The sequence below is a fragment of the Nycticebus coucang genome, chromosome 10 (assembly GCF_027406575.1).
Source record: "Nycticebus coucang isolate mNycCou1 chromosome 10, mNycCou1.pri, whole genome shotgun sequence".
NCBI classification, from domain to species: domain Eukaryota; kingdom Metazoa; phylum Chordata; class Mammalia; order Primates; family Lorisidae; genus Nycticebus; species Nycticebus coucang.
Window position 1 is genome coordinate 132,969,549 of NC_069789.1, and position 10,095 is coordinate 132,979,643.

General features: G+C 46.7%; 1 protein-coding gene across 1 annotated transcript; it reads left to right on the forward strand.

Annotated features, from left to right (window-relative positions):
- The first annotated feature begins 4,329 nt into the window (after positions 1-4,329).
- On the forward strand, positions 4,330-9,145 carry LOC128597166 (cytochrome b-c1 complex subunit Rieske, mitochondrial). The gene is made up of 2 exons (XM_053607316.1): positions 4,330-4,620; positions 8,374-9,145. Exons 1-2 carry the CDS (start codon positions 4,407-4,409, stop codon positions 8,982-8,984), a joined length of 825 nt encoding a protein of 274 aa, XP_053463291.1. The 5' UTR covers positions 4,330-4,406; the 3' UTR covers positions 8,985-9,145.
- The last annotated feature ends 950 nt before the right edge of the window (positions 9,146-10,095 follow it).

A 10,095-nucleotide genomic window follows, 5' to 3' on the forward strand; every position in this document is an offset into this window, starting at 1 on the left:
AAACCTGAAGTCCCACACTCAGAGCCTCAGCAGATGAGCAGGTGACAATCCTGGATGAGGTGACACAGCGGGAAGCAGGTGTCTGTGGGGTCAGAGGACCCCCCGGGTCTCCACGTGAGGACACAGGCCTCGGATGGTTAGATCTCCCGGTTCTTAAAGAAAAGACAAACTTGTGTGTGAGCATTGGCTGCTGCTGCTGCTCCTGTGACAGAGTATCACAAAGTAAGTGGCTTAAAACGACACAATTTTATTATTTTACTCTTCTGGGGGTCTGGAGCCTAACATGGGTCTGCAGGCCTGCGTTTCTTTTAGAGACTCTAGGGGAGAATCTGTCTGCCTCCCCAGCTTCCAGAGGCCCCCGCCCGCCTGGCTGCAAGCTCCCATCCTCCTCCACTCTGCAAAACCAGCCCAGAGAGGCATTTCTGTCTTCTCACCGCCCGCTTCCCTCTTAGAAAGACCTCGTACTTACAGTGGGCCCATCAGGACAGACCAGCACAGTCTCCCTATCTCAAGATCTGTATTCACATCTGCTGTGTAAAGTAACACATTCCCAGGATCCAGGGATTAGGATGTGGAACTCTTCAGGGAGGAGGCGTTTTCTGTCTATCACAGTGCTTATGTGGGAACATTCGTGATTTATAAATGCTGGTGTTGTCCTAAATAACAGTGAACCATTCTCTAAAAGAAGAGATAATTGTTTGGGAATAAAGCATTGCAATGGGAATATATGTATCAGTGTAAACTATGCATATTTAGGGAAATAAGGGAAGACAAATGATTTTAAAAGGAAGTAAGAGATGGATTATATCATTGTTTTAGAATAATTATCCTTGGCTACAAGATTAATAAGTGTAACACCAGTCTCAGGCTGAATAGGCAATTGTGGGGCAAATGTCCTTGCAAAAGTTTTTTTTTTTAATTCTGAGACACAGTCAAGCTCTGCTGCCCTGGCTAGAGTGCAGTAGCATAATCATGGTTCACTGAAACCTACAACTCTTGGGCTCAAATGATCCTTTTGCCTCCTGCGTAACTGACTGTAGGTGCATGCCACCACACCTGGCAATTTTTTTCTATTTTTTGGTAGAAACAGGGTCTTGCTTTTGTTCAGGCTGGTTTCTAACTCCTGGCCTGGAGTGATCCTCCCACCTCAGCCTCCCAGAGTGCTGGGATTACAGGCGTGAGCCAACGTGCTGGCAGAAATATGTTTTTTTGTGTAAGCCTTCAGTGCCCTTCGTATAGGCAGTGTGGTTTTTGCAACCTTTCGTGGTAATTTTTGTTATTAGGCATACAAGCATGAGAACTCTCCTGATGGCCTTTCTCAGCTGTATTTGTCAGGATTTTCTTAATATTAGTAACTCCATTTTTATTCTGACAACTTTCATTCTAGCAAATAATTCTAAGGCATACAGCACAGGTCTCTGGGCAGAATCGAGTAGGGGAAACAGGGGGTCTCCAGTATATGACCTCTGACCTCTGATTTAAACAAACCATTGTCTGTTAAAAGAAAAGCCTTGTGTCACGCCTCCTTCTGCCTTGTTCAGACATACATTTTGCTTTTCAGACTCCTTAGTCCCTGAGAAGCTTGCCAAGGATTTATTTTCCCTGGCCCGTGGCTATTTTTTTCCCCTCGGTTTATGAAAATAACAGGCTCAGCATCCATAGCTCAGTGGTTAGGGCACTGGCCACATGCACCAAGGCTGGTGGGTTCAAACCCAACCTGGGTCTGCTAAGCAACAATGACAACAACAACAAAAAAATAGCCAGGCGTTGTGGCAGGCACCTGTAGTCCCAGCTACTTGGGAGGCTGAGGCAATAGAATCACTTAAGCCCAAGAGTTTGAGGTTACTGTGAGCTATGACGCCACCGCACTCTACCGAGGGCAACGTAGTGAGACTCTGTCTCAAAACAAAGAAACAAACATTTACTAAGCTCTCATTCTATACTGAACACCATGCTAAGTATTCCACGTGTGTTATTTCTTTTAATATGCACAGCAATCTCGTTTTCATCCTTGTTTCATCCATCATCGATTACACACATACACACATATGTAGAGAGAGAGAGACAGGGTATCACTCTGTTGCCCAGGTTGGAGTGCAGTGGTGGAAAGCTCATAGCAGTCTCCAACTCCTGGGCTCCAGGGATCCTCCTGGCTCAGGAGGAAAAATCTGAAGGTTAGTGCTGCCCTAAATCATGCAGGTCGTATGGGAGAGAGTGTTACAAAAGTTGGGTTGCCGCCTCCAGAGTCCTTCCAGATACAGCTCGACATGGGAGAGTAAGCCCAGACATGAAAGCTGATGGTGTCTTCCACTAGAAATCACGGCAAGTTGAACACAGGGAGTCCCACACATGTCCAGGTTCCAGCACATCTGCCGCTCCTGGACCCTCGTCTCCCCCTTCCAGGAGAGAACGAATGATCAGCCACATAGTTACCCCTCTCTTTACTACAAACTAGACCAGAACCACATCAAATGGTCTTATCAATGACCACTCTGGGTAGGTTATCTATGTACTCTTAGCTTCTTCATCTAGAAAATGGAAAGAGCTATTATTGTCGTTATGAACATTTACATGCTGTGTGCCTGGTACCGTTCTATGGACTTCATTTATATTAATCCATTTGTTCCTTAAAATAACCACTGGGGTAGATAAGGAAGAAACACACACACAGAGTGGTTATGAACCCGAGACTGAACCCACCGATTCCTACTGGGAGGTTGTGAAGGCTCCTCCCATCATTCATTCATTCCCTCATTCATTTACTCATTATTGGTTTACTCTAACCCACCTCGAGGGCTGTTGTGATACTGAGTTATTCCAGGTGAAGTGCTCACCTGTGCATGATGTGTGAGGACTGCTCTCAAGTGTCTGTTTTTGTCCTAGGATTGATGCTGGGACAGCCACCATCTCACCTGTGTGGTGAACCCAGTCTAGCTGGCCCCCAAGGAGGCAGCTTCCAGCCTTGAGAGGACAGCGCCATCCCTTGAGCTATTAAGGATGGACAAGCCTAGACCCTGAGGCGGGTCAAAGGCAAGTCACAGGGGAAAGCTGTCACTCTGCAGACCTAGAGTGGAAAACTGGAACAAATCAGCAGGGATCAAAGGAAGGCTTCTCAGAGGAGGGATGCTCCAGATATAAACAAAACCAGAAAATGCTCACTGGCCTGGTGATCTACATGTAAGCACACATTTAATTGCTCCCATTTTACAGATGAGGAACTGGGTCAAAGAGAGGTTAGAAAACGTGCCGAGCTCACAGAGCTAAGGCACAGCCAGACCAGTGCTGAGAAATTTCAGTGGATCATATATTCACCATCACCACACTTCTGCCATTTCTGCAATCTGCTTATATTTACTTAATATTTAAATTACTCATTTTTGACCTAAATGAATGAAAAACAGACAAACTTCATCTCACTATACTATGGTATAGAAAAGGGGGGGAGGGTACAGACAGAAAACAAACACCATGAAATTAAACAATAGTATTAATTTTCTCTAGCCTTTATTGTCTGCTAAGGGCTTCTAACTCAAGATCTATTCTTTCAAAAGGGGAGGTTAGCAAGTGTAGAGAAGAATTAAAGCTACATTAGTTCCAAAACTGAGAGTTTCTCATTGGTGCAATCAGGATAATTGAAAGAGAAGTAAAAGGTAATAATTTTCTCACCGTGTGATGGAAAGTGATTTAGGGACCTATCTATGCACTCCTTAAAACCTTGTATGGAGAAACAGTGGTGGTGAGGAGCACAGACTCAGGAAGACAGGCTCTTCACTACTTGCAAGCAAACACTTAGCGGTTACTGTGTGCTGGACTGTGCTCTGGGAGAGATTATATTTATATATATGGTAGAAACTATTATCCCCATTTGAACTGTTACACACATACACACATAGGTAGAGAGAGAGACGGGGTATCGCTCTGTTGCCCAGGTTGGAGTGCAGTGGTGGAGTGCAATGGTGGAAAGCTCATAGCAGTCCCCAACTCCTGGGCTCCAGGGATCCCCCTGGCTCAGCCTCCCACGTTCCACTAATAATTTATTCTTATCCGTAGGTCCCCCTACATGAAGTTTTTACTCTAAAGAACCATAAAACAGGCCCACTTTACGTTCCTGGGTGGGGGAGGTCTCTGCGCCATTCTTCTGGGCGGATCAGCCACGCAGACCAGGACACGCCCAGACTGGCAGGTGCGGCGGCACGCCCCGGTCCCTGCCCCGCCCCCCTCAGCGCGGGCTCGTAGCCCCGCCCCCGACGCAGCGCCTCTCCAGGTGCGCCCCGCCCTCCCCGCGGAAAGCCGCCTCTGCCAGCGCGCTGACGTCATGGCCCTGCGCCTCCCGCGCGTCCTCACGTCTGCGCCGCGGGCGCAAGGTCGTTCCTGAGACCGGCCTGGCGTTTGGAGTATCTGTCGCCATGTTGTCGGTCGCCGCCCGCTCCGGGCCGTTCGCTCCGGTCCTGTCGGCTACGTCCCGCGGGGTGGCGGGTGCGCTGCGGCCTCTGGTGCAGGCCATGGTGCCCGCCACCCCGGAGCCGCCCGTGCTGGACCCGAAGCGGCCCTTGCTATGCCTGGAGTCGCTGAGCGGCCAGGCCGCGGCCCGGCCTCTGGTCGCCTCCGTGGGCCTCAACGGTGAGCCGGGCTGAGGGCGGCGGCCGGGCTGAAGGGTCTTGTCTCTCTCGCTCCCTCCGGCCCTGGACTAGGGGCAGCCGAGCGGGGCAGGAGGCGGACCCCTCTTCGGGAGGAGGCGGCGTTGGGCCGGGGCGACCTCGGGGTGGGGACGCGGCGGCCGGGCGCTCTCGGGGCCGTCCCGGGCCCCTGTGGCCGCCTCCGGGCTGCCACCGCTGCTAACTTTGCACCTCACTGGTTAAGCTCGGGAGCCCTGGAGTCCTGCTTCCTGCGAAGTCGGGACAAGTTTTGCTACTTACAGGTCATTCGACCTTGGACACGTTCCTAAAACTTCTTTTCTGGGGAGTGGTTATGCCACTTTCTAGGGGCATCGTGAGGCCTAGGTGGGAAAACTATGCATAAAGTCATTAACACAGTTTGTGCACTTAATAAAGGCTTAAAAAATTGAAGCTGTAATTAACCGTTAACCAATTCCCGCGGCGTCCTTCCCCTTCATCCCCCAGTGATCCCCCCAAATTCCCCCCAAACACAGCCACAAAGTCATTTACAGCACAGCGTGATGTGATGAGTGTAATCCTCCACAACAGCAGGCAGAGGTCGTGGATGCCCAGGAGGTGGAAGACTTGCCCAGGGACACACGCGTGGCCGTGACATCCTGTGTTTGACAGGACTTTGTTAACCGTGGGCTCTTCCCAGGGCCGTCCCCACCCTTTTGTCTTCCGGGCCTTGTCTACCCTTTTTTTCTCTACATGTTGTGTATTGGAGACGGAGAGATGGCAACCTGCGGGCAGTATGCCTGTGGACAGACCGGGTAGTTTAAAAAAATGAGGGAGACCTCTGGCATCCCTTGAAATGTTGGAAGTGGGCAACGCTGATTTGTGATTTCTACATAGGAAAGGCCTAGTGTGCTGGGTATTAGGTGTCCCCACAGTGCCTGCTGCATTCATTCTATTACCTGCCTGGCCCGTCTGACAGGTGCATTTGTGACCCTTCCCCAAACACTTACGAACCAAGTTGCCTCCAGTCTCTTCTTACTTTGCCTTCGTTCACCCTGTTCTCTGCACTTTTAATGGTCCTTTCACTCTGTTTTCCACACGTCCGTGTTTTCCTTACCCATCCTTTCAAGGATTAAGTGAATATAGTTTTATATTTGCTGATTTATTTATGTCTGTACAGCCCATAACACTTTGCACTATGTGTTGTGTTCATTGGCAATTCCTTTGACCTTGAGGGCACAGAGAATGACTCCTTTATTTTTCTATCTCCCATTACCCTGCATTTTGTGTACAGTTTGGTGCGAAGTATTTGTGGATGAATGTTAAGGAGCACCAGTGGGTTTGGGGGAACCAGTACCTGGCAACAGTGGCAAACTCCAGCCCATCCCAGGCCTATTCTCGGGGTCTTGATGTGAGAACCAAGAAAGGAGGAGAATGTTGTAATTGCAAAGGTGAAAAGTGTCTTCGGAATTTGTCAGATGACTAAACGGTTTCTTCTGAACATTGGAAGCTTATCTGTTATATCGAAATATTTTTACACAAACAGGCAAATAATGTAGAACCTTACAGTAAAAGCCTCTTTCTGTAATCAGGCCTTCATCTTGTTGCTTGAGTTCAGGCCGCAATTCCCTGTCTAGGTGGGTTATGGAAAAATGAGTAGTGGAGGATAGGATCAGAGGGAGTGGACCAGGAAAAGGTCCTGGAGTGAGGGAGGAGGATTATACTGCTACTTTGTGCAGATTTCCAGTGCACATCTAAGCTCGCCTTAATTTAAAGAAAAAAAAAAGCTTGTTAAGATGCCTTAATTTTTCTGTAGTTTTAGATGTATCCACTTTTGCTTTAGGTTATAACTAAATCCATTATCTTTGCTGCTAAAAGTCAGACCTCATACAACTCATGTAAATATTTAGAGGATGATTTTTGCGACATGGCAGTTTAATCTCCTGAACGCTCCTATTGGTGATGGTGTTGACCGATGTAAATCGGTAACTGTAGTGTGAACTCAAGCAGTAGACCATTGACACCCAGTCCGTGATGAGAACAGCAAAACCGCTGTCTCCAGTGTCCTTGTGCGGCTTCTTGTGCACTGCTAGGGGTGTGGATACTGTTTGTCATGTGAGATGTATGAACTTTTGATGCCTTCATTTTTTTAGGTCTGAAACAATTTTTTTGTATAATCTCAGACAGTGCTGGGGGAAGTAATTCATGCTTGATTCCAAATGGCATCTACACTGACAAGTTAGCATTAGGTAGAGTGATGTATGATGTAATGTCACTTTGATACCACAAAGCTGTAAATGTGAATCTCAGGTTGCTGCTGTGGCCTGGTCCCCTCCAAGAAACGGCTGGGTTAGTCAGAAAGCTCACGGTGATTTTGGTAGGTCTCGGCATCCCTTATGGAAACTTCCGTCTTGCATGAAGTTGCTGACCTTGAGAACCATGGGAAAAGCAGATGGAGAATTATGTGTTATGATGTTGGGCTAATTAAAGAAGTGCCGTGTATGTTAGGGTGAGAAAGCCTAGTAGGCCAAGGCAGAATTGCAATTCAGTACAGTGAAAAATATTTTATACTTGTACCTTTACTTTGGAAACAGAACATTTTAGTCAGGACATAAAAGTCATGGACATTTTAGCATCTCCTTTTCTTAAAAGGAGACCTTGTGGCAAATTTCCTAAGACAAATACATAATTTGCAAAGAGATTTGTTTCCTGAAACATATTTAAAGGGGTATTAGTAAATTAATTTTTTCTGGCCAGACATTTAAAAATGTTATGGGAGAGAAGGACTTAAAAAAAAAATAATGACCAAAAAAACCCACTTGCTCCCAAAGTGCTACATAGATGATAATTGTTTATTTAATATTCATTTGACACAAATGTTCGGCCTATTTTATGGCCTGCAGTTGAAGTATCCCAGTTGAGAGCACCATGCAGAGAAAAAGATAATTTCCCTACTTTTAAAGGAGCTTTTTATTCCCCTTCACTGAAAAGGGGGATACATGAACATTTTGCTCTTTTTTCCCCTTGCTGTGTTGAAATAATTAGTTCTTCCACAGATTTCGTTTTATTTTGAGAGTTGCCAGTTCTGATAGGGATGTCCTTTCTGCCCATATTTGAAGTTAAAGTAATACTAATTTATACTGTAGGGTATCATGTAGAAATCTTTTTAAGTTTTCTGCAACTAAACTTACACCTACCGGTCATAGAATGTTTATTATCTTATAATTAGTATTTTATAGACTTTGAACATTTCTTTCAGAGAGCACATACATAAGACTATGACATTTGCCTTAATAAGATGATCTCAGGTGAACTCTTAATAGACTAGATGAGGGTTAGGGCCACTTCTAGTCCAGAGAATACGGGAGAGATTTAACTTGAGTTTATAGTATACCTTGGCAGTTGGATTTTCAGGAACTTTGAGATATTGCTATTTACTGTGCTATTTAACTTTTTAAACTCAGTGCACTGAGATGTTACAAATTCTGAATCTGCAGTATTCATTCAACCAGGGAGGAGCTCAGTTTACAAATGTTACCTTGTAATTTCATACCAGCACAATCAGTAGTGGTTGACGTCATTTCATTTTTAGTGTTTTATATGCTATTACTGCCACTTTGACTATTTCTTAGACTTAGTGCCACATTTCACACTTTCAGGATTTGGCTTTGTGCTTGTGCACCCATGGAGGCCCGTTTCCTGATGTGCACCCTTCCTGGGCACTCATGTAATTGTTTTTAACCTTCTGTTTGTCTTGCAGTCCCCGCTTCTGTTCGCTATTCCCACACAGACGTTAGAGTGCCTGACTTCTCTGACTATCGTCGTCCAGAAGTTTTAGATAGTACAAAATCTTCAAAAGAGAGCAGCGAAGCTAGAAAAGGGTTCTCCTATCTGGTAACTGCAACCACTACGGTGGGCGTCGCCTACGCTGCCAAAAATGCTGTCACCCAGTTTGTCTCCAGCATGAGCGCATCTGCTGATGTGCTGGCCATGTCCAAGATCGAGATCAAGCTGTCTGATATTCCAGAAGGCAAGAACATGGCTTTCAAGTGGAGAGGCAAACCCCTGTTTGTGCGCCATAGAACCCAGAAGGAGATTGACCAGGAGGCTGCAGTGGAAATATCCCAGCTGAGGGACCCACAGCATGATTTAGAGCGAGTGAAGAAGCCTGAGTGGGTCATCCTGATCGGTGTCTGCACGCATCTCGGCTGTGTCCCTATTGCAAATGCGGGAGATTACGGTGGTTATTACTGCCCTTGCCATGGGTCACACTACGATGCATCGGGCAGGATTAGGAAGGGGCCTGCCCCTCTCAACCTTGAAGTTCCGACGTATGAGTTCACCAGTGACGACCTGGTGATCGTTGGTTAGGGACGTGGACTCAGCTCGTAGGCCTCATTCAGTCTTCATGTCACCACCGTATTGAGAACAAGCCTTCTGTACTTAGAAAGTTGGTTGATGTGAAATATTTAAGAATTGCTGATAATGTATTTGCAAACATTAACATGCAGTAAATTGAATTTAATGTTGAATACTTCAAGCATTCGGTTAATAAGCCACTATTAAACGTTGCTAAGCACAGCCATACACTCAAAAGGTGCAATGTCTGATAGCTAATTCCAATTAAAAATTACAGCCTGGTGTACAAAGTATGTGTGGAATCTATAATTGACTTTCTCATTATTTTCTTGCCCAAATATTTGTTTCCTCCTTCACTTCAGGGACACAGATTGTACACAGCTCATTATTCAATGAGATAAAACTAAACAGTTATCTCCCACGTCCTGGAAGGTGTTTATGGGATTGGCAGAAACAGTAGCACCCAGCTAGTCCTTTTTTCACTGGACTTAGTATGTTTTCCCCCTGCCGTATGATCTGTACCCGTGTGACCTACTGAATGTAATCAGTGGGAGCAAATACAGCCTAAGTGTGTCTCCAGGTCTTGTGAGCTGGTTTTCTGTTTAAGTGACAGGCCAGGAAATTGTATTCATTCCCAGTGGCTTCAGGTTGGTATTTACAGTTCTTAGTTTTCAGAGGCGATGGTGTGATGCGTCTGAGAGACGGGAGTGCTCTCTGCTGTGTCCCTCACTTGGCCAGTGGCTGCTCGTGTCCCCACAGCTCCTGCATCCTCTCCGTCAGGAGGCAGCGGGGAGTGTCTGTGCAGAAAGGGTCCTGCCGGCTTTGTCTGATTCCATCTCGAAGTTTCTTCGCCTTGGATTTGTGGTCGCCCGGCGCTTTACGCAGAGGTGGGGATGGACGCAGCTTATCTGGAGTGACACCCTCTCATTTCCTTCTGCCTCCCACTGTGGAGGTGAAGCAGCAAGGAGGCCTGGTAGCCTCCACGCCCGGAACTGGAAGTGCGCTTTGCCCTTTGTTGGCAATCTGCTACTTTTTGATAGGCCTGACTCGTCTTTGCCATTGGGAGATGGGTCTGTGATGTCCTTTCCTGGGTCCACCCTACGCGTGTGCTTGTTAAAACAGC

Excerpts from the sequence above, each read along its gene's own strand:
- LOC128597166 (XM_053607316.1), top strand. The coding sequence starts at position 4,407 with ATGTTGTCGGTCGCCGCCCGCTCCGGGCCGTTCGCTCCGGTCCTGTCG. Across the intron at positions 4,621-8,373 it reads CGCCTCCGTGGGCCTCAACG|TCCCCGCTTCTGTTCGCTAT; the intron begins GTGAGCCGGGCT and ends TTTGTCTTGCAG.